At 42.5% G+C, this 24925-nt stretch overlaps 1 protein-coding gene and 1 pseudogene across 1 annotated transcript; both read right to left on the bottom strand.

Annotated features, from left to right (window-relative positions):
• Nucleotides 1–100: 100 nt before the first annotated feature.
• Nucleotides 101–13654, bottom strand: ACKR3 (atypical chemokine receptor 3). The gene is made up of 2 exons (XM_066640312.1): nt 13605–13654; nt 101–1538 (listed from the first exon to the last, which is right to left on the bottom strand). The coding sequence occupies exon 2, from the start codon at nt 1512–1514 to the stop codon at nt 423–425; it is 1092 nt and encodes a 363-aa protein (XP_066496409.1). The 5' UTR covers nt 1515–1538; nt 13605–13654; the 3' UTR covers nt 101–422.
• An 8513-nt stretch (nt 13655–22167) lies between these two features.
• LOC136637544 (5S ribosomal RNA) lies at nt 22168–22289 on the bottom strand (annotated as a pseudogene).
• Between the last annotated feature and the right edge of the window lie 2636 nt (nt 22290–24925).

The raw sequence follows: 24925 nt of genomic DNA, 5'->3' as shown, positions 1-24925 counted from the left end.
CAACATTCTATATTCAGACAAGGACAATATACTTCAAATAAATGATAAAATATATATTTTTCCAATACAATTGCAAAAAGCAAGAAAATAGAGTTCTGGTTTCTTTAAATACAAACTGTAAAATGTATACAGTAAAGTCAAGGACTTAGCTAGGAAAGGGGAAATCTGTTTCCCAAGCAGGATACAATAAAATAAGCAACATCTTGAATACAAGACTGCTTTGTTTATGGTGCATTTTCTCCACTAGCAGAGCTGCGGATAATGTGGACTGGCTGGCAGTTTAAAAACACTAGAATATATTTAAAATGCAGCATTTTGATAGTACTGTACATCTTTTGCACCAAGAATTCACAACTTTTTTAAAAAAAATTGTATTATATGTCCAATTTATTGTCCATTTGAAGATAGAGCATGATAGAACGTCATTTTGCATTTTGCTCCAGAGCGGAATACTCCATTTCTGATACCCTGGAGGTATCAATCAGTTTAGTAAGACCAGTTTTAGCTGAGTACTTAAAGATGAATGCCTTCATGAGTTCATACTTGTAGTTTCGGTTGATGAAGCTATACAGTATGGGGTTGATGCAGCAATGAATCAGAGAGAAACACTGGGTAACATGGAGGGCTGTGTAAAGGAAGTTCTCCATTTGGCAGCTGAAAGGTATGAAATGAAAGGCCAAGAAGAAATCAAGCAGGACAACGACATGGTATGGCAGCCAGCACACAAGAAACACAACTATGTAGGAGAAAATAATTCTTCCATTGCTCTTCCTTTCTTGGTCATTAGAGGCAGATATGGTCCTTGCTAAAAGGCAATAGAAAATAGTGATGACAGGAAAGGGAATGATAAAACCTAGAATAACAGAGCTCAGTTCCATGCCAGCCAGCCACTCCTTGGCATTCTCCTCTGGATAGACGGGACGGCAGTAGGTTTCATTGTTGGATGAAATTGTCTTCAGGTAATAAGTATCAGGAAGAGACACAAGGAAGGCAAAAAGCCAGACAAAGATGCAGATGCAACGGCGGATTATCTTCTTTTTAACGTTGCTGGAGGTTGTGAAGTAGACAACAGAGAAATACCGATCCGCACTCATGCAGGCCAGGAAGAAGATGCTCCCATACAGATTGATGGAAAACACAAGGTGAGTGATTTTGCAGGTGACCTCTCCCATATGCCACTGGTTATGTTGAACAAGGGAGACCACCCAGATTGGCAGAGTGATGATCACACAGAGGTCAGCAATGGCTAGATTGAAGATGTAGAGATGAGTTTCGTAGCCTGTAGTTTTGGCTTGAAAGTTCATCCAGACAACCACAAAATTGGCCACAAGACCTATCATAAATATAAAGATATAAAAAATAGAGAGGGTATACAGCAGGGCATTTTTGTTGACTATATTTGGGCAGGATAAGGAATCCACAGTGATACATTCTCCATTGCTGCAAGTCAGATTGGCTTCAGTGAGATTCCCCACTTCCACATCAAAAATGGGAGGCAAATCAATTGTATTCATAGCTGGTCGATTTGGAATAGGAGTCTAAGTAAAAACAAGAATAAACATCTTGGTTAAACAACAAACATTTCTTTACAACATCTTTTGTTCTAAGAAATTTCACTGTGTGCTTTGGTTAGATGGCATTTTGTATATAGTATTTTGTATAAAGTATTTTAAATTTTAATAAATTAGACCTGTGGAATAAAAAACTAAAAATTAAACTCCATCTGATACACATTGGAAAGACAACATCAGCTTTTTCAGGACATTTTAAAAGTTACAAATCTGTAGGATGCTTCACTGACTTCACTGTAGTTCATGGCTATTAAACGCACAAGGCTATCAAGGTCAAACAACAAAAGAAGTCTGTTACAGGCTCTGCAACCATGACTTTCATCAAGGGAAGCCCATCATCATACCCAAGCTGATTCAACAATACAATTCTGGACTAAAGGGTTAACTTGCAATTGCCTTGAATTCAGTCTCCCCACTAGTCCCCAAATGTGTCAGGAAATGACTGACAAGCATTTTCATCCCTTGGTCAAGAAACACCAATATAACATCTTGCTAGAAAGGGTATCCATTTTTTGAAACCTGAGGTTGAAACCTGAGGTTTGAAATCTGGTTGGTCTGTGGAACTCCTTGCCACAGGATGTGGTGATGGCGTCTAGCCCGGACACCTTTAAAAGGGGATTGGACAAGTTTCTGGAGGAAAAATCCATTACGGGGTACAAGCCATGATGTGTATGCGCAACCTCCTAATTTTAGAAATGGGTTATGTCAGAATGCCAGATGCAAGAGGGCACCAGGATGAGGTCTCTTGTTATCTGGTGTGCTCCCTGGAGCATTTGGTGGGCCGCTGTGAGATACAGGAAGCTGGACTAGATGGGCCTATGGCCTGATCCAGTGGGGCTGTTCTTATGTTCTCATGAGGTCTTGTCAGTCAGTAGGATTTCTTATAAGTGCCTGAAATAGGAAACGGTGGCAGAGTTGGAGACTGACAGATCTGACAAAGAAACCTCTCAGTGTCTTGAGTTGGTCCCAAGCAATTTGAAAAAGTACAATTACTGGACTGCTTCGAGTAAGCTTACACTTTGAGTAAGCTGCTTGATTTTCAAATGGCCATGCTCATAAGAAAATATTTTATTTTCCACACATTGATCACACGCATCATATTCTGATTGGATTAGAAACCAACATTTAATTTATTTATCTTTCTTTTACTGGCATATATTGTTTTTCCAGGACAAGAATGAACTCAATGTAATGCTACTTTTTATAATTAATATGTTCTTAAATTTGGTATTTGGTTAAATCTATAAGAATCTATAAAAATCTATAAAAATCTATAAGAATGCCAGTAAGACAATGGGGTTAAACTACAAAACACCTCACTTTCTCTGACTGGGCACCATGTGCTTGTCAAAGGAAAAGCTCACAAGCAGGATAACATAAAGAGTTATCCACTGCTTGTCCTTGATAATCAGAGATATGTTACTTCTAAATATAGAGTGCCAATCCTAGACATTATGGCTAGAAGCCATTAATAGAATGACTCATTGTGAATTTAAGTAATCCTTTCGAAAACTATTTATGCCAATGACAATCATGACTATTTGTTGCAATGAATTCCATAACGTTAATTAGGTATCATCCTTAGAATTATTTCCTTCTTCTTTTCCCAATCCTGCCGCCTATCCATTGACACAGGATGACCCTGAGTTCTGTTGCTTTGAGATACATATTTTTATTGAATATATCATCTTTTCCATAGCATGTAAACCTTCTAAATTAGAAGGCTCACCTCCTGAACAGAACAATCCTATGCATGTTTACTCAGAAGTAAGTCCCACTGACTTCAATGGAACTTAGTCCCAGGTAAGAGTGTACAGGATTGCAGTCTTAGGGTGCAATCCTATCTGCATTTACCTGGGAGTTAGCCCTATTAACTCTAATGGAACTTATTTCTGAGTATACATTCATAGGGTTGGGCTCCTAGTCTGTCTTCAGAAGAAGGATGTACTTGTTCATACAATCACATTTACAGCAGGTGCCCACTCTTTGCACTTTCTTCTGCTTGAGATGGAGAAACAAAAATGGCACACAGGATTAAAAATGTGATTAAACCATAAACGTATGTAATGCAATTATTATCTATAATTGCTAGGAATTTGCTAGGAAATTTGCTAGGAAAATCCCTGCAGACAGATGTGTTCAAGGAACATATAGTGATCCCCTCTGGGATCTCATCAGGAGAAACAAGGCCATCCAGTGTCAGGCGCCATCTACAACAGTATCACCATTTTCTTTTTCCTATAACAGTGAATGGGACACATGATGGCAACACCATTGTCTGCAGCAGATGACAAGTTTATTCTCAATGCTCCAAATTTCTGGGAAGAAGAAGGGGAACAGTAGCAACCCTAGTAGGATGGCAGAAAGTATATGGAAAAGTAAAGAGCAGCAGTACACTGAGAGGGATCACAAGAGCTACATTAAAAAAACAAAACTTTCAACTGAAGTTTCTCCAGAATGCTTGGCATTTCTTTCAGCTTTTTAAGCTTTTAAAATTAAACTAACTGAATCTCATTGCTATAAATATATAGGCATCAAAAGACTAGAAGCCACAGTTATTACGAAAATCAGCCAGGAGGAGAAATAGCTAAAAGCCTTCAGAAATGGTTCTTTTTTGACTTAACAATGGCTTTATCTTTGAGTAACTCCAGCAGGTTGTATTATTCCTTTGTAATCAAGGATTTCTAAAAGTTTAAGCCCACCACGGCTCTGAAACCAGAATCCAGCCCTTCAGCTTCATTCATCTCTGATCTCACTTTGTAGCCAATCACTATGCTGTTAGATTGAAGCTGCAGACCTACCTGAAGCTAAAGAAATGCACTGAATAGTATTGACAAGAGCTAGGGACCTGTGGCACACTGGGTGGCATTCTACCTACATTAGGCTTAGTACCTCAATCCCCCCAAAAGGTTCTAAGACTGCAGTTTTCTGGGACCCACCAGTGAGTCATGACCCAATTTTTGGTAGCTCATGAAATTGACAGGACAGATTAGGCTATGTGCATCAAGAGTTAGACAAGCTGCTGGGGGATCACACTGCTGCCTAATCACTTACAGCCACACCACTTGGCATTTTCAAATCAGGCAGCACCCTCTACAGCCTCTAAAAAGTTTGGGAACCACTGTTCTAAGATGTAGTTTCATCTTGGAACACTGTGCAAAGCTGTAGTTTCTTCATATCAGGTCTGCCTGTGTTCTACCCACCCCTCCTGTGAGTCAGAGCATACTCAGTCAGGCAGAGAATGGAGTGTAGTAAACCACACATGAAAAGCATGTCTCCCTGTCCTACGGCACAAGATTATTTTCAGCCTAAATTATCAGATTCCTTCCTCTATCCCAATCCGCATTTAAACTCTTCTGGTATGTGCACACTGTTTTCTCAGTTGAACCTCCTCACTGGCATCTCTTGTATCAATCAGACTGCTCATTTAAACTCAGGGACATTTCAGTGCATTTGGAGAAGGATCAGGGAGGATTGAGCTTGTGAGGGAAAGCCCTTGATGTTCTGTTCACAGCCTCAACCCCCATATTGTGTGCCTGATAGCTCTTTTAAAGAACAACTGCTACTTTTAGATTAGAAGGTGACAAACCTAGTAACATCGAGGGGCAGGCCAGTCTTGTCATTGAGATATGGCAAGTACAGGATTGATTCAAAAAGCAGCTTTTATTTCCTCACTTTAAAAGAGAGACCATCCTCATCTTATGGATTTAATAATTCCAACATTTTCCCCTGAGGGAATTCAACCTTTCTCTTCCCCTATCTCTTACTGGATCATTGCCAGGCATAACTTTGGCAGAATTTGTGTTGTTAAACTAATAACCACTCCCTTCACTGTTTGCCCTTCACCACTCCCTTCACATTTGGGGCAAAGTTAATTTGATTTAGTAAAGAGTTACCTTTCCAAGCCAAAAAAGTACTTATCTGGCAGCCTTTATTTATGAACATCTCCAAAGTCCCACTGCCCCATGAAGCATTGTCAATCCAGTACAATGCAGACTGAAAAGGCCTGCTCCTCTAACAGCTAAGAAAATCGGCTGTATGAGAAAAAATACCCAACACAGCATTGGGAAGGACTGAAACTCCAACAATCAGGATGGTGCTTTGCAAATGCAAAATGTGTAGAACAAACAATACATACAGCACAATCCTATGTATGCCTACTCAGATGTAGATATCATTGAGTTCAGTGTCGATTATTTGTATTTTAGCCTTAAATGGTTTTCTGAGTAATGAAAAACAAAGAATGTAGAGAGATCAACTTTGCGTAACAGAGGAGATGCAAAACTGCAACCAACCGTTTTATTTTACTCCCTACAATAAAAGGAAGTAATGAGAAGAATGGTACTCTCAGTTTCAAGCTATCACACTCCTTCTCTGATATTCAGGATGTCATCCTATTCACATGGTATGCTGATACACCCAGAGGACTGCTGGCATACTGTCCACCATCCCAACAGCCTCTCTGCCAGTATACAGAGCACTGCCACCAGTGCAAGGCTGGAAGGTTATGTACCACTGACACCACAGACTGCCTGCTGTCACAGTTTTGCTGTGATGAGAAGGATCAGGGGTGGGAGAGAGTGGATCTTGGTAGCACTGGCAGCTGCTGAATCCTATACACCTGTCCTATACACACCCCATTTCACATAGCAGATCAATGCCAGCAAAAAAGCTGGCATAGATCTGAGTAGGCCCATATGGAACCAGGCAGCGACTGGAGAAGTAAGTAAAATTTTAGCAGATGACCTGGTCTCCTGCTGGCACACAGGATACAGCAGCCTCTGCTTCAGGGAATAGGATTAGGCAGTAAATCTCCTTCCTCATTCTTCCTGGAGGGAATTCCACATCTCTGCCATCCTCTTCAATAACAAAAAAAAAATCTGTATTTTATTTTATTTTTACTTATTTGATTTGTAATCTGTCTTTCTCATATAAGGGCTCCCAAGGCATTGTTTTATTTCTGTAGAGGGCTTTGGGCTGCTAAACCAATTGGTTTTTTAAACCCACTACTTGGCCTTTTCTGTGGATTAATTTTTAAACATTGATTTCATGTTATTTTATTAAATTTTTTTACTTTGAGAACCTTAGTACCTATAGGATCAGTATCAGTAGGTACTAAGTTTTACTTAGTAAAACAATACTTGGATTTCTACACTACAGCAATACTTGGATTTCATCACTTTGCTCTTTCAACTGCTTTCAATTATAGCCACATTTCAAATATCGTCTGCATGTTTTCCTTTTCCATCCAATATTAACAGCAAAGGATAAAGATAAAGATAAAGGATAAACAGCAAAGGAGCGCAGAGCGCAGAGTATTTTCCATCCCTACAATCTGTCCCCTGAGGTCACTTTATCCTCAGTGGAGCTCCCATACTGGAAGTATGCTCAATCAGTTGAAAAAGGTTTGAGAAAAGGGGCTGCAGGGAGGTCAGACGTGGGCAGAGAGATATTTCTACATTCTTCACTTTCATGTGTCTTTTGTCCTTAAAATAAAAACTCACCAGTCCCCATTTCTACCTGATTTTAACAGATCAAGATTTAAGCACACAGATCTGTCATCATCATAGCTAGTTTGGCCCTAACACAATTCAGTTTACTTTTCCTTGCCCTGGTCTGCAGAGGTAGTTGGTTGCACAGCACCCAGGCTCAGCACCCTGGACAGATGCCACACAAAGCTTAGCCAACATTATTTATGATAAAGGCCCATCCAGTACAATTTGACAGAGATAATTCCCTGTTTATTCACTTCACCCACCCCTACAATACAGTACCTTTTAAGCTCCCTGTTCTTACTGACAAATGCTGTTTTCCAAGGTGTGTGTACAAAGGTGATACCAGATTCTTCAATGTCAGAAACATTATTTGCATTGATGGAGCGATTGGTCGTGGTAATACATCTCAAGGTATACTGCCCTCTGCTGAAATAAATCAGGAATTCTGGCACAATCAGCCCCAAATCTGCAATACTTTGTCTTCTTTTAAAATTATCCATAATAAACAACAAACTATGCACAGAGCCAAGACCACCATCCCCCAAAGTCCAAATCTATGATATGGTCTCAGTAATTCTGGTGAAGTTAAAACAATGCAACTTGCTTTTAAGCTGCTGAGATGAATCCTGTTGCTTTCAATGAATTTTGCAAGTGTTTTATATTTTTGTTTTAATCTAATGGTGTTTAATGACTTGATTATCTGTCTGTCATCTGCTTGGTCCTACTTGTTCTGACTTGCTGAGTTTCAGCAAGGTTATTTGCTCACGTGCCTTCAGACAACACCCTGGGACTTTCCATGTTCTGGGTGGGGCTTCCAGTGACCACCTCCTTCTCCCATCCTAGAAAACCCCTATTCTCTCTGTATTTCAGCCTTCCAGTCATTAGTCTTAAATTCTTATAATCTGGATAATGCAACCAATTTTGCAGCTGGGATAAAGTACACAATTTCTGCAGATTAAGAAAATTAACAAATGTATTTCATTTACTACACACATCAAGTTGTGAGGGAGGGGGTTAATTTCAAAGACTGTAGTTTCATACCTCACCTTCCACTTTCACCATAAAAGCAATGAAGAGAATATAAAGTTTAATTTGCTTACAGAATTAAGTTACCACAATGGAAATCGAGATTGAAACAGAATCACCTGACTTGTCAAGCACATTAAAACTTAACCTAGCTTAATGTTGTGGAATCAACAGCTCATTACACATTGACTATCCTGCTAACAGCCATCACTAATGTGATGAGACCTTCAGCATGAATGTTAAATAAATGTAGTTTTTTTTTTTTAAACTGGTCAATGGTGGTGCTAGATTAGCACCCGGCTGAAATCAACAATCAAGTGAGTAATGATTCCCTGGCAAAACACATGCTTTTCCTCCCTCCAACTGGAATAAAAGCCCATCAAAGAAGAAGGTTTAAGCCGATTGTGGGCTTTGTGGCCCCCTGCCAGTGCTTACCCTAGAATAGTAAGAGAGGCTAGTCCGGTATGCCAGCTAAACAGAAAACAATACAATCATGACTGTTGGTTAATGAATGACTTCAAGGGTCTTGCTGCATGCCAATCAGAGCTCTCTTATGACAGGCTCATGAACCTTTGCTGGCCAGCCTGCCTTATTCCACAAGTACCTGAACATCTGCACATGTCAACACACTATTTAGACAGTTGCATGCCAGCAAAGTACAGACACAGTCAGAAAAGTGATATGCCCAAATCTCCACGGGGATTAGATGTTGATATTGAAGATCAGAGACAGCCGTATTCAGAGATTATTGCATTAAAAGGCCAGTCTGGCTATTGTCTAGGATTGCTCGAATAACCAGAACTGAACGTTTCCCATCCAGATTACTTGAAGTGTGGGGAGAAAGGCGTTTCAATCCTCCAGCCAGGGGAACTAGAGCTGTTTTACCCGTTATGCATTAATGAGGTTGTTTTTAGACAGACAGGTGGGGATTCTCACAGGCTGAGTAACTGATGAAAGACTGTATTTAAGGAAATGACAGGGAAATCAGGTTGCTTATAACGGTCACATCTGGAACCATTCTAAACCTGGAAAAATGTATAAACTTTTCTTCTACCCTTTCTATTATTCATTTACCCTCTATGTACATCAAAACAACTCCTTCCAGGCCCAGACAGCACTACTACCGGTTTCCCATCTCATTAATTTCCACCCTTTGCCTTCCTTTGGGCAACAAATAATTTGATGCTGTACAAGGAAGTCTCCTATCCCAGCCCAAATCACACCGCAAAAAGACTTGCTCTATTCACTGTTTGAATATTGTGTATTGTGTATTGTGTAAGCAGAACACACAGAACTGAAATATCAGCACCCCCTATTACTAGATAGCTTCAAACTTATCTTCAATAAGTCATCAGAGTTTTCTGAGTTTTGAAATGCAGAGTCTGATCTTTCAAACTTCAGGCTGTTCTACACATTATGCATAAGAAGTTAGTGAAATTCTGTACTGGACCACTTCACCCTCTGGCACGTGGGGCTAATATTTTGAATATTTCCTACACAGAAAATCTTTCCGGCATATAGTAATTTGTATAGCAAAGAAAGAGCCATGTGAATCTTTCTTACAGAGGTGCTAACTTATTTGAAAGTCTTTGAAAGTGGAATAGTATTAAAAGATACAGGGCCAAATCCTATCCAATTTTCCAACACCGGTGCAGCAGTTGTAATGCAGCCCTGAGGTAAGGGAACAAATATTCCCTAACTTTGAAGCAGCCTCTGTGACTACCTCTCCACCACCTCATTGGCACAGCTGCACTGGCACTGGAAAACTGGATAACAATTGGCCCGCACTCCCGCAACTGCAGTCTGAAATGGTACAGTCCAGAATCTGGTCACCTCTTTCTGCATAATGAATACTCTGCTAGAAGGAACGGATAATCAAGACCCCAAACTAACATTACTTAAGGAAGGTGCTTGTCAAATATGAAATACAATGTTTTCTTACTGATAGTTTTTGCTATGCATACAACATCAAAACCAAAATAAAATTACTCTAGCACAACTTCTGTTGGCGTAACAGCATGTGAACTTTCAGGATAACACATAAATGCTTATCAGGTAGAAGAGAAAATAAGAAAGAATAAGATACTTTTTCATGCTAGGAGTTTTGAATATTAGCTTATGATATGACCCTGCCAAAGTGAAGCACTTTTAGGGGCTATTGATTTCAAAGGGGAAGAGTTAGGCATGTTTTTACAATACATACAGACATTCATTTCAATCTTTGAGATTTAAATACTTTTATTCTTTGTTGAATCAAGCACCAAAAGTTTGGTATTTGAAATGGATGCAATATCTTGACCTACAGGAATGCAGATGCAAAGACCCAAGATTCTCCTTATTCAACCCCACTGTTGAAGATCTGGAGTGTCTTGTTGTGCCTTTTTTCTTGTGTATATTTGTTAAAGGCAAAACTATGGCAATGTTAGAAGGAAACAGTAACCAAACATAGTTACTATGTAACACCTGATTACAGTCCCCAAGTTGGTCAAGGACCCCTTCAGTTCCTTCTAGCTGTAAGTGCAGGACTTGATCTATTGGTGTGGGGAACTCAAAAGGCAGCTGGATCTGTGGCACCAACTCAATCATCTGTTTGTGATTTGCATCCCTAGATGTCGAAATGAACATGCCTTAACAGACTAGAGAACAGGCTAGGATAGCATTGAACTTCTGGTAAAGGAGGTATAGAAAAATACTTGGGTCATCCTGTATTAGACTGTAAGGCTGCAATCCTATACGCATATCCCCAGGTGTGTATAATAAGACATAATTATACACAATAATGTCTTATTGAATGTAATCAGGCTTACTTCTGAGTACACATGCACAGGATTGTGCTGAAAGTCTGGTATTAATGTGGTGTGCCCAGACTTGAATAGCATGTCAGAATAACATATGAAGGTTGCTTAGTATCTTTTAACCCCACCCCACACCCAAAACTCTGAAGCTATTAAACGCTTTAGCTATTCTTGTTCAACTTCACACAAGTATCTTGGCACACAACCTCCAGACTGTGATTCTGTGACTGAGAACAGGCATCCCAAAAGGAGCTCTGTCCAACTTTACTACCACTTCACACCTAAAAAAAAAAAGACAATATTAGATGACATTGCTAGGCAGTGCTGCTGGTTATTCATAGATGCTATGTTAAAATAATGGTATCGTTCCTTTTTGATGTGATATATTCTCCAGAAAGTACTTGCCCTTGGGTGAAAAAGTTAGGACTACTGGAAGAAAGTATGCTTGCGGGACACTGCTTCTTCCCCATTAAACATTTAATAGCTTGACATTTTCTTTCTAATCCCATCTTTATTTATTTATCTGAAGAAAAGAGCATTCAGCATGTCACTCTTTTAATATATTTAGCAGATGATCAATAAAAAAGTTTGTAACGTTCAAAGAAGATCCCTTTTCACTCCCATAACAGGAATTTCCCAGGGACAATGAATCAGGCCTTCTGCTGACAAAAAGTTCAGAGCTGCCATTTCATTGCGTAATAGTGACATGGGCTGCCATTTCATTGCACAACAGTCACTTTTTCCTGTCCAAACCCAGAGATTCAATGGTTGGCGACATCTAAACTTATGAAGGAAAAGTTGCCCTAGCTAGCCTTGAAACTGCAGAACAAAACTTCTCAGGAATGTCCCCAAATACTTTCAAAGGATCATAAAAACTTTAATGAGACATTCTGCCTTTAAAAAAACAACCTCATTATTCTGCTTTTAGCAACTAAACAGAATTACTTTATAACTCCTCATTATTCCTACAAGTTACAGGGCAACTGTTTATTGCCCATCCACCCCTGACGTGATTGAATGCTTGTCTGCAAGCAAGCTCTGCTAGACTGCCTGCACACAATGAATGACAATGGCAAAACTGTGTCTTCTTTCTCTGGGGCTGTATAACACAGTTAGTGCAAAGATCCAAAATATCGGGTGACAAGTTGTCTCACTTTTCAAAAGGTGATTGGATGAAACTTTTGCACTGCAATCCTAGGCACACTGAATAGGAAATAAATTCCACTGCATTCAGTGGGAGTTGCTCTTGGGTCCACAGATTTAGTGCTGCGGCCCTGATGTAATTTCTCCTGATGTGACCAAACAGCTTAGCACAGACACATGCATTTCCTGTGTTAACACGCAGCCTATAACAGCCCTGACTTGCAAAGAGAGTCAAAAGCAATAAGTGGCTACTGACTCATGGCTGCAGTCCTCAGGCCATTTCTACTGGAAGCCTGTATTTCAATGGATATGCAGTGGCATGCCAAGCAAATTTACTCGAAAGGAAGCCCCTGTGAGTTCAATACAACCTGATCCCTAGAATGTGGGCTTTGTACATTCTAGTATGTAGTCTAGTAGATGATTTGTATGCCTAATCATCAGGTAGGATGATTATATGCATACCCACTCAGAATTAAGTTTCAGGGAATTCACTGGGGCTTACCCAAAGTCAGACTGCGACCCTTTAGCAATCATGTACATGTTCACTCAGAAGGAAGTCCCACAATGTGCAGTGGAGTTTACTGCATTTGCACAGAATTGCAGCCTTAATGTCAGTAAAATAAAATTTTTAAAAAAGGACATAGGGCCCAATCCTTTCCAATTTTCCAGTGCCTGTGCAGCCATGCCAGTGGGGCATGCACTGCATCCTGTGGTGGGGAGGCAGTCACAGAGGCCCTCTTAAGGTATGGGAACATTTGCAGTTGCAATGTGCTGGAAAATTGGATAGAATTGGGCCCAAAGGCTGCAATGCTCTGTGCTCCCCTAGAAGTAAGTCGCAGTGAAAGTAGGAAAACCTACTTGTGAAGTATAGATTTGGGCTGCAGGTCAGATGTATAGATTTGGGTTGCGAATCAAATTCAAATGCAGTCCTGGATTGCATACCTCTTAATCCTAAACACACACGGCACAATCCTAACCAGGTCTACTCATAAGTAAGTCTTATTTTGTTCAATGGGGTTTAGGATTGCAGCCACACACAGAGACCTCTGTGATTGAGAGGCGTTACACAAATCTTGTGCAGAAATAGAAAGCAGGTCACTAACTGGAGCCTCCTGAGAAGAAGGACTCCATTGAGGAGAGGATTCTCCATTGGAGAAGGGCCCGGCAAGTCGTGCCCGCGCCATGCTGCTTCCCTGCATCAGCTGAAAGAAAAGTTTCTGCTGTCAAGCGCAGAGTGCGCTGCGTGCCAGAGCCAGGCTGGCCGGCGGGGGCGTCCCTTGCCGCACAGGGGCACTGCTCTTCCCCAACAAAGGCATTCCGACGCTGGGCTCTGAAAGGGGACAGGTCCTCCTCGGAACAAAGAGACTGCGGGGCCACATCTCCCCTCCCCTCCCCTCCCCTCCCGGTGTAGGAAAGGCGGGGGGACTGCGCATCTCTGCACCCGCCTCCCGTGTGCGGTACCCGCGACTCCTCCACGATTCCCAGCGGGCGCACACGGCCGTCCGCAGGCACGTGGGCTTGCCCGGCTTCGCTCCAGGCTTCCCGAGAGAGCGAGCGGGACGCCGCCTGCTTACCTCGAGCTCGCCTCTCCGCTTCTGCTGCGCGATGGGAGACAAACAGGCGCTCCTCCTCTCGCAGGACACTTTGCACGCAACTGCGCTCGTCTCTCATATATATACGGGCGCTGCGGAGAGGAGCCTCTAGGTGGCTCCTCCTGCCCAAACGGGGAGAGGGGTGGGCAGAGGGAGGCGAGCCCGAGCTCCTGCTTTCCTTCTCCACCGCGGGCGGCTCAGTCGCGTCCCTCGGAAGTGAAGCCTAGGCAGGTCTACTCAGAAGTAAGTCTCATGACAGTAAATGGGGCTTACTCTCAGGAAAGTGTGGGTAGCATTGCAGCCTCAGAGCCCAATCCTAGGCATGTGTACTCAGAAATAAATCTCATTATAGTCAATGGGTCTTGCCCCCAGGAAAGTGTGGCTAGGATTGTAACCGCAGTTGGGGAAGGCCCCATGCTGCCGCCCCCGCCCCAGGGAAAGAAAGGCAGCAGGGCCGCAGGGCTTCCTCTCTGCCCTCCCGACTAAGCTGCCGGTCTCCCGGGGTCCCTGGAGCTCTCCAAACACCCACCTTCTCGCAAGGAGGCGTGCTGTCAGACACTACCCGGGAGGGTTCGGGACCAAGGCTGCGAGAGCTGCTGCTGTCCCGGCCGCGGGGGCTGCACCGCTCCGTCTAGGAAGCAGAGGACTTGGGAAGTGCAGGCGACACTTGCAGACGGATCGTCCCCGCAAGTGTGCCGCCTGGCCGCTTACAGGAAAAAAGTGAAAAGGCTACAGGCATCAGCTTGCGCCTGGGAGTAACTTCTGTTGAACCCAACTCAACCGCATTTCTGAATCGCCACGCTTTGGATCTCCCTGCACAAACTACACTCCTGCAATCTGGTGTACGCTTGCAGAGGTGTAGCTCCCATCCCATTAAAACATGCAGGGTTGGCTTCAGAAGCACAACTCATTTCTCAACAAGATCTAGAAAGAGTAGTGCTTAGGTTGCACAGGTTGCAAAGCACACACATTTTCTCCATAGTCCTTGCAACAACCCTGTCAGGTAGGCCACTGTCTTTACCCTCATACCACAGATGTAGGGCTTGGGCTGAGAGATGGCAAGTTAACAAAGATTAACACATGGAAGAAGCATATCAGATTGGAACAGAGTCAAGCAGGGATGGCAGCAGCCATTCTGTGCTAAATCACTTCATGTTCCTCTCCCCTTCAAGGAGTGAAAATTTACTCAGGGTTGTAGTGCTGGGGTGGGGATTGAACTCTTTCCCTGATGCCATTTTCCTAATTTAAATTGCCTCTAAGTAGCTATTTAACCAGTGGAGAAAAAATGTATGGGTAGCACCATATGGCCCCCTCTGTCTTCCCTGTCCACATGTGTCTGCTTATCTATGCTATATAAGCCTGCAAGCAGGGTCTTGGCATTGTTAGTTTTATGTCTGTGCAGTGCCTAGGTTTTTATTAGCACAAATTTATTATTATTATTATTTAGTAGTAGTAGTAGTAGTAGTAGTAGAAGAAGAAGAAGAAGAAGAAGAAGAATTTCCACAGGGCAAATCGTGGCTGGGGAGATTTAAATCAGGAAAGTGCCATAAGTAGGAAGGATTAACTCCCAGCTCCACAACCCTAATCCAATTCAAAGAGGGGACCACAGCTGCTCTAATCTTTTAAACAAACATGGAAGATCAGATCATGGATTTTAGTTTGGCACTGAGCTCTCAAGTTTTCCCCAAAGAGTATTGTAAAAAAAGCCCCCTTTTAGCTACACCAAAGGCAGCACAGAAGTATTTCATTAGCTATGCCATAAAACAATAGTGAATGTTTATTTAAATACTCCAAAACCATGAAACTAGTCAGAGCAGAATTAGAGGACAACTCTATAAAGAGGAAAATCAGGAGATTACACCAGTGCTAAATGAGTTCATTGCATCTGTCTTTCCTGGACAGATACTGGAGAGATCTTTTATATATTTATCCATTATAGTCTTTATAGTGCTCCCTAGTAGCATATCAGGGACACAGGTCAGGTCTCATAATTTGTCACATCTATTTAATGTAAGTCTTCAGCCATATTGTGACCTGAACCATTATTTTCTGGCACTGCAGTTGAAAAACCATGTCAAACTAATATGAAAGATGAGATCTTTGAACAGGCCAGGGCATCAGTTGCACAGCCCCTGCAACCACTCAAGCTTAGTCCTAGGAATGCTTAGTCCAGGCATGGGTTTACTTAGCCTTGCCCTGTTCAATAGCCCTGCAATGCCAACAGGAGCCACAGGTGGAGCAAGGGACTGGGCCAACTGTTGAGTCGAATAAAAAAATGGGATTAGCTAGGAAGCGCCTGGCGGCCAGATAGGAAGGAGGAGTCTGGGTGGGCACAGACATGGTTTTTCCCATCCTTCACCCAACAGGAACCCCAATCCACTGTCCTGGGCAATGCTGGACAGTGGGTTGAACTCTTGCTGAACTCTTGCAAGAGGACAGACCACCTCTTGGGGCACCGAGGGTGGCATGTATTGGAGCGGCTCCTGGAAGGCTGGAGGGTCTACCCCCATGAAGGAGGCCCTGACTATTGGCACCAGCACCCATAGACATTAGACTTAGCTTACACTAGGATAATCACCCAAACCTGCCCAGTGATAAGCAATCATCTGGGGAGATATGCCAGGACAACTGAGGGACTTGGGGGAAGTATGTGTGATCCACCCATGCTCCGGACTTGTCAACAATAAAACTGCCTGTTGACAGCACTCGTTTACTAAGCCTTCCTCCTTGTGTATAACCAGACCAGAAGAATGCCCAGGGCTTCTCCATGTGCATAGGCAAGTTCTTTCATGTGGCGCTTCCTCCATGGGATAAGGTGGGCAACCTGGAGCCACTACAAGTTCTAAGCTGTGACCCTCATAATACAGCAAGCCCCATAAAGGTTGCAGTTGCTAAGACTTGTGGCAGAATAATCCGCATGGCCTCTGTAAGTAAAGTCTTGCTTCACCAGCATTTGAAAATTCTATAAGGGTGACAACAAACCTATCCTAGGTGATCCAGTAGGCCCTGTTTCCTTGAATGGTAATTCACAACGCAAAAGAAATTCAGAGGCAGATGGTATGTATGCTGGTCTTATAAGAGAGCACAAAGCAGTCATATTGGGAACACCCTTTTTCTTTCTCCAGTGTCTATCTCTGAGTGTAGTTAAAAAGAAAAATAAAGCTCTAGTCTAGACCAGGGGTGCCCAAGCCCCGGCCCTGGGGCCACTTGCGGCTCTCGAGGCCTCTCAATGCGGCCCTCAAGGAGTCCCCAGTCTCCAATGAGTCTCTGGCCCTCCAGAGAGTTGTTGGAGCCCGCACTGGCCTGAAGCAACTGCTCTCAGCATAAGGGTGACTGTTTGACCTCTTGTGTGAGCTGTGGGATGAGGGCTCCCTCCACTGCTTGTTGTTTCACATCTGTGAAACACATCTTAGCAGCAGCAAAGGAAAGGCCAGCCTTGCTTTATAGGCCTTGAGATATCGTAAGACCTTCATTCATTCATACAAGTTCATCTTTAATATATTCATTTATGTAAACTGATGTAATTTTATTCAAATTTTAAATGTAAATTAATTATTTTTCCCCCCTGCCCCTGACACAGTGTCAGAGAGATGATGTGGCCCTCCTGCTAAAAACTTTGGACACCCCTGGTCTAGACCAAAGGAGAATCAGCTATCATTTCAGTGTTCTGATTTGTATGCGAAAACAGTCTAAAAAACCAGTGAAATAAAATGGACAGTTTTCAAAATAAAGAGAAGTAAACTCTATGGTCCCCAAGGATTTGTGTTACAACCAGTACTACTTGATTGTTTGTTTAAAACTGTAAGACATCACTAAAATTTTCCAAACTTAACAAGCCAGGCATTCTGCAGACCATTTAAACGAGCAGTGTGGGAGAAACAGGAGGGACAAAAAGTATCTAAAGCATGTATTATTCAATCAAAAATCAAACACATAAGTGAACGGATTCAACAGGATATGATTTTGTATACAGAATTACTCACTACCCAAACTTTCCCTGAAACAGATGGTCATAACAAATTATTTGTACTGTTTTGCTCCTAATCTCCTGGGCACAAATGAAAACATTGAAGTTTTATAGGTGGCATTCGTGTCCTGATGCAAAAAGAGATAGCCTGCATATGAAAAGTTTTGTTTTCTAATAAACCAGTATGGAGACTCATATAAAGATAAATACGTTTCACTGGGGACATCATACAGTGGACAATGCAGCATTTAACAGCCTCCCTGTCCACAAACATAAAGATGATTATTTACTAACTATTTGACCATTTATACTGATCCTTTAATTATTTATTTATGCTCTGTAAACTGCTCTGAGAGCTTCTTTTTGTTGAAAATTGGTATATAATATTTGTTGCTGTAGTAGTTTTACAAGTAGAGGTAGCAGCAGCAGCAGGAGCCATGACATCATCCACAGGAGACCTGCTGCCTCTGAATCTTTTCTCAAGGAACCTGAGCTAAGAAGAAATGTCAGGCTCAGAAGAAGGAAAACTGAGTACTGTAACTTCATTGTAACTTCACATATTTGCCTAAGGCAGGGGTGTCAAAACGTCTTGGCAGGCGGGCCACAACACATACTGTGTTGGGGGCCAGAGAAAAAAAGAATTAATTTCAAATTTGAATACATTTACATAAATGAATATATTTGAGATGGAACTTATATGAATAAGTTCTCAATTCACAATGAATTGTTCTCAATTCACACTGAGAGCATTGGGCCAGCACGGGCTCCAGCAAGTCTCTGGAGGGCCAGAGGCTCATTGGAGACTGGAGGCTCCCCACGGGCTGCAAGTGGCTCCCAGGTCTAAGCCACTAAGTGGCTCCCAGGTTTGGGCACCCCTGGTCTAAGGGGATCTAAGTTGGCGGTTGCTATCCAAACAAGAGTAAGAGAACTTGAGGTCAGAGTATAAAGCCCACTGAAAATGTCAGCTCAGCGTGCTGAAGGAGTTTAAAAAAAAACATGAATTCAGTATAACAAATTATTAAGAACAGAATTTAAAATTAAACAAATCCAATTCCAAAACCTTTATTGGCATGTATAAGAAAAAAAATGAGGTAAAACAGTAAAATACAATACAATAATAATAGACTAATAATAGACAATGGCTGTGCTACTGAGAGAAAAGGTCACAACAAGGGGGTAAGGATAAAAGAAAAAAAACAAAGGTAAAGTCAAGGTGGAGGTTTTAACTTGGAAACTGCAGATAAAAATTCTGCTACCACACTAGTGGTGGCTACAAACAAGTCACTCAAAAGAGCAGATAAAGACTCAGATAGGGTACCTAAAGGGAAAGAAAGAGCAGAATATTAGTGAGTTTCTCGGAGTAAATGGAGGGCAAAGTAAAATGTGGGACAGTGTGTCCGGCTCCAGAGAGCAAAAGGGACACAATCTATGTTCCAAGGGGATATTAGAGAATCTGCCTGAATGAACAGCTGAAGGAAAGATGTTAAATCTCGCCAACATAAACGCCCTCTGCTTAACAGGATTAGTCAACATAGTGAAATAATTGGAAGAACGGCCGAATGAAGGAAGAAGGCCAAAAAACCGGGGAGAACAGGTGGGATTGAGGTTGGAAGAAAGTTGAATAAATTCAAGTTCCCATAGTTTGGACTTAATAATTGAATGGGCTCTATGATGACTAATGTCCCCAAGAGATTCAGAGGACAAACCTAATGATAGGAGTTCAGAGTCAATAACTTGAAACCACCTAGAAAGATAGGAATCCTTTAAGAGATTGTTTAAAAGAGAATCAGGGTGGATACTTAGATGCAGATGGAGCCAGAACCTGAATGCAATAGCAGAAGGGAGGTGAATCCCTAATTCGAGAATGAGAGTGGATAATCTGATTAGATTAGGCACCCCCAAGATCCGTCTAAGGAAAGAGGCTGCAACTTGATCAAGATCTTGATTTGCCGCCTCTATCCAAATGGGGGCACCATACAGTAATTGGGAAAGAATTTTGGTTTTAAAAATGTGAAGGGCAGTGGGGACCTACTGGTTACCACTGGAAAAATGAAAACGGGCAATCGCTTTTAAGTGAGATGAAGATGAAGAAATGGCAGATTTCCTGTGAGGTGACCAACTGTGGCGAAAATGAAAAAGAATCCCTAGGTATTTAAAGGTTGGTACTTGCTGGAAAGAAAGAGTACCTATCGTCCAGGGGAACAAGGTCCAAGTCTTAGCAAAAACCAAAATTTTGGTTTTCTCGGAGTTAATTTAATAATTAGTCATTGGACAGACAGTAATCCAAAAAGCAAGCAATGAATGACGTAGGCCAAGTCTGGTGACGGACAAAAGGACTGCGTCATCTGCATAAAGAAGGATTGGGAGGGGAGCAACATTGAGGGAAGGAGGGGAATTCTGGCAACTTAATAAGTGAGAAGGTAAATCTGCCAAAAATAAATTAAAGAGGAGAGGAGCGAGAATACAGCCTTGACGAACTCCTTTTCTAATAGGAATTATATCAGCTGTAGAACCCAGGCCACTAAAACAAACTCTACAATAATTAGTTGAATGGAGGAAGCAAATTAGGAAAAGGAGACGAGGATCAATCCCACAGCTGGCCAACTTGTTCCACAGCATAGCCCTATTAATAGAGTCAAATGCTCCGCGGAGATCAATAAAAGCCACGAAGAGTTTGGCACCGTAATGGGCAGAGTATTTCTCAGCCAAGAAGGAGAGCAAAAAGGCATAGTCGACGGTGGAGGCGCCTAGATGGAAGCCAATTTGTTCTCTACCCGGTAGGGCTTTAGAAGAGGTCCACGATGAGAGTCTAGCTAATAGATATTTGGAATAAAGCTTCTCTATAACGGAAAGAAGGCTAATCGGCCTATAGTTGCCTGGGAGAGAAGGGTCACCCTTCTTGAAAATCAACCAGAGTTGACGAAAGCCAGGAGTCTGGGAAAAGACCAGATTGATTAACTAGAGTGAAAAGATTAGATAATGGTACCGACCACCAAGTTGGAGGTTAAAATTTCACTCAAGATGTCATCAGGACTGGGAGCTTGCCCGGATTTCAGAGTGTTAATCAACTCAACAACCTCGTCAGGAGTGACGGGTGGCCATTCTGGACAATTAGAGGGGATAAGAATAGAAAGTTCACAGGAATCAGTAGCAGAAAAAATTCCCGAAAAATTAGCAACCCAAGCAGACGGGGAAATAGGAGGGGAGACAATATTAGAAGAAGGCACGTTAGTGTGGGTAACTAAAGACCAGAAGGATTTATGATTATTAGTTGAAATTGCGTCGTAGAGTTTAAGCTATTTATATTGGGCAAAGGAATGTTTTTTCCTATCCAGGAGGATCTGGCAACATTTCCTCAAGAGGAAATAAGACCTTAAAGAATCAGGAGAGGGGTTGAGGCATGTTAGATGGAAAGCCTGCCTGACACGACTCTTAGCTAGCCAACACTCCAAGTCAAACCAAGTAGGAACATGGTTAACAGAGCGAGGGGGAAGTGAGGCTCTAAGAAACTGAGTTAAAGACTCAGAGAGGGAGTCGTAAGATGAAATAGCCACAGAAGGCGAATCAGTCCCTACCAGCGTACACCTCAAATTGATAGACTCTTCCAACCTGGGCCAGTGATGGTAAGCGTCCTCGATCCTAGGAGACCATTTTAAACGGGGTGGAGGCTGTAATAAAGGTTTCCTGGGTAGGATCTTAAGAGAAGGAAGAGCCAAGGATAATTGAATAGGCTGATGCTCACTATCGGAACGGGGATTAACAAAAAAATCCAAAAGAAACGGGAAAAGAGCCAGAGATACAAGAGCATAATCAATAACGCTTGTCCCCCTAGGTGCAAAATGAGTGAATTCATCCAGGATATCCCTCCCAAAAGAGCCATTAAGGATGGTTAAATTGAGCTCAAGACACATATCAATAAGAAAGGGAGCATAACTGTTAATAACAGGATCTTTAGAAGACCTAATGCCCTGGAACCAGGGGGGGAGTTGTTCATCCAGATCCCAGTTCATAAAGTGGGCCAGGGCAAGATTACTGGGTCCCAATCTGATGTTTAAGGTCGCCCATAATTAAAAGGAAAGCTAAAGGCATGGAAGCCAAGTGCTTCCCAGCAAGGGACTTGGCCTCCTCCCAAAAGGTCTGAGGTGATGGATCAGAGGGAGGGATATATAAATTAAGCATAATAATCCTAATGTCCTTGCACTGAAATAAAAAAGCTTGAAAATACCGAGAATGAGAGGGGAGAGGGGATAGAGAAAACCAGGAGGAAGGGCTAATCAGACAACATAGTCCAACTTGAGGGCGACCCATTTGTTTGCATTTGAAGGCTGGGAGATGGTAAGAAAAAAAGCCAGGAATAGATAACGGAGACAGGGACCAGGTCTCTTGCAAAAAAATAATATTGAAGAGAGACAAATAATTAATAAAATCTTGAACCAATTTCTTTTTCTCCCAACCCGCAATGTTCCATGAAACCAGCTTGAGGGTAGGAGTTGGAACTGAGAAATCCTGAGAGGGATCTGATAGTTAGCAGAAATGGTCAGTGGTTGGCAACCTTCAGTCTCAAAAGACTATGGCAGAAGCCTACAGCACCTGGTATTCCTAGGCGGTCTCCCATCCAAGTACTAACCAGGCCTGACCCTGCTTAGCTTCTGAGATCAGATGAGATCGAGCATGTGCAGGGTAACAGTTCTGCCCAAAAAGGGTCAGTAGTAGTTGTACAATTAATAGAACCAGGATTCTTTCCATCATGCGTGAGTCCACATTTGCTGGCAAGGGAAGTGAAGAACTAACAGAGGTGAATGGCTGGCTGTGGACAGGCAACGTCGAAGAGGTCTCCGCAGATCTCCTAGAGCTGGAGCCAGTGAAATCACAATTCAGGGGGGGTTCGGGTTGAATTGAGGCATCAACAAGGAGAAAGGGACCACCTTGGGAGCGCCTATCCACAATGCAAATAGGGGATAAAGGAATGCTCAGGCAAGGAGCTGCAAGAGAGGGAGGAGAGGTGCTCTCTTTGAAAGCAGGTGGGTCAGCTGTGTTGTCACAATCAGGTGATGTCCTTGAAAGGCGGCGTCTAGAGACCCCAGATTCAGGAGAACAAAGACTGAGGAGAGATTCAACTGGACAGTGTGAAGCAATAGTTTTAGAGTCACTCAGAATGCCTGGATCGATGGAAGCAGCCATCATATTGAGCGGAGATGGACGAGCCGAGAAATGGCCGCGTAGGATAATTTTACGCGGGAGGAGACTCACAATAGCGTTATTCCTAAAATATCTATGAGGAAAAATGTCTACGCACTTCAGTCTACTAGCATGGGAAAACAACAATATTGGGATGTAGTCAGAGTTAAAATGCAACAAAAAATGATCTGAACACGACGGGGAAAACAACCTCTCAACCCTAGAGAGGTTGATAATAGATGGGGTAACTCTCAATAGAGTAGCCAAATGTCCCTTGGCCAAGTTGATCCGCGACCAATCAGGAATTCTTCCTTTGAAAGTAGAAACTGTGATTACTGCACATTTGGGTTGAAATATTAACTGGGAGACAGTTTTGGGTAGAGCAGGAACATGAAGGTCCTCTGGTAAGGAGGTAGCAACAGTCTGGGGGACACCGGTCTTCAAATCAGTGAGTGTATCAAGATGGGCAGAATACATCATGAAGACAGTCTGGTGGAGCCCCTTTAACATATCAATAACATGGCCTAGTTGAGAAAATATTTGGAGCACAGTTTTGGCCGTCAATGACAAGTGCTTCATTAACAAATCAGGCAATTTGAGGCTTGTAGAAGTCCCCCCATCCGAGATTGCATCACCAGATGGCTGTAAGCGTTGCTGACTCCCCTGAGAAACACTGAAGGGAGTGTTGAGCACTGAGCAAGCAGGTTCAGTAAGGGGGGGGGATGGACACTGAGGTAAAACAGAAGGCAATGAGTGTTGGGAAGGGGGGAAAAAAGCCTAAAGCCGAGACTGCTTGGTATTAGGGGAAAACACACCATTATCAGGGTTCCCAGGAGAGAGTGTTCTTTTCTTCCCCATTAAAAAAGAAATGATAAAATCAAAAAATAAGCAGGGAACGCCCATTCACAGTTCACGATATGGCGTCTGGAAGCACAGTCCAATTGATAAGAATAATAAAACTCCCTTTTTCAGTTCTTGTGGCAGCCAAGGTCAGTCACCCCAGGTTCAGAAACCATTCCAACACTTAACAATGTGACAGAGAAGGAAAAATAACTGGTGAAGGCTTAAAAAAACAAGAAAAGGGAGGAAAGGTCACGGAGCTCCGACTCCTGCGACTGTTTGGCTGGGACTCCCACGTGACCACCAAATTAAACAAATTTAAATGCCACAACATTATTATAAGAATCAAAACAGCTCCCACATTTGGAATTCTGTATACCCTGGTCAGTTGATCAATTTTTTAAAAAGGATATCATAGAACTGGCATGCTATAAAGAACAACTAAAAATGTTAAAAGCCATATGAGGTTGAGACTTCAAGCTTCAGGCTTCTGCTTTTCTATTAGTGAAAAACAGTTTTGGGAGGAGCGGATTTGGAGCAAAGAAGCACTAGAGCAGAGATTTGGTTAACCTTTCCCCTCCCATCACTTTTTCATTCCAACTTCCCTTTCAAGCCACTCCCCATCCCTAGGGTTCAGCCCAGGTATTTCCCCTGGCAAGCACATCTGGGAGCCAGTGGGGGGGGGGGGAATAACAGCTTGGGAGGGAAAAATGACAAATGAGATAAAGGTTGAGCACATCTCCCCATGACTACTTCACAGCAAATTACCCTTCTCAAAACTATTTTTTCCATAACAGAAGTGTCCATTCAGACTTGTAACACAGGCTTGGGTATATCATGTAATTCTGCCCTGAAGGCATGAAAGGGATTGATAAAATTATGAAAGGTGTGAAAAGATTGAGCAGAGAAAAAAGTTCTGCCTCATAATTCGAGAATCACCCAGCTAAACTAACTGGTACATTTGGGATTGTCAATGGAAGGACAGATAATTCTGGGATTCATTGCCACAATGCAATGGCTAAATGTTTACTAGTTTAGATGGTTTTAAAAGTATTTGGGCACAATCCTATGCATGTCTACTCAGAAGTAAGTTCTAGTGTGCTCAATGGGACTTACTCCCAGGGAAGTGTGTATAGGATTGTAGCCTTAGACACATTTATGGAGTGGATGGGCCCATATTGTGGAGGACACTGCTATGTTGTATCAGAGAGAACTTGTATGGCATGATGTAATGGCAATTTGCACCAAGAAGAAGAAAGAGAAGGTTTTAACAGCAGTTAGCTCCATTGAATCTCCATATTCAGAGACAGTGTACCTC

This window comes from Tiliqua scincoides, chromosome 1 (assembly GCF_035046505.1).
Source record: "Tiliqua scincoides isolate rTilSci1 chromosome 1, rTilSci1.hap2, whole genome shotgun sequence".
In the NCBI taxonomy this organism is placed as follows: Eukaryota; Metazoa; Chordata; class Lepidosauria; order Squamata; family Scincidae; genus Tiliqua; species Tiliqua scincoides.
This window is presented reverse-complemented; position numbering and strand designations above follow the sequence as displayed.

Coding starts and splice junctions, on each gene's coding strand:
- ACKR3 (XM_066640312.1), bottom strand. CDS start 1,514: ATGAATACAATTGATTTGCCTCCCATTTTTGATGTGGAAGTGGGGAAT.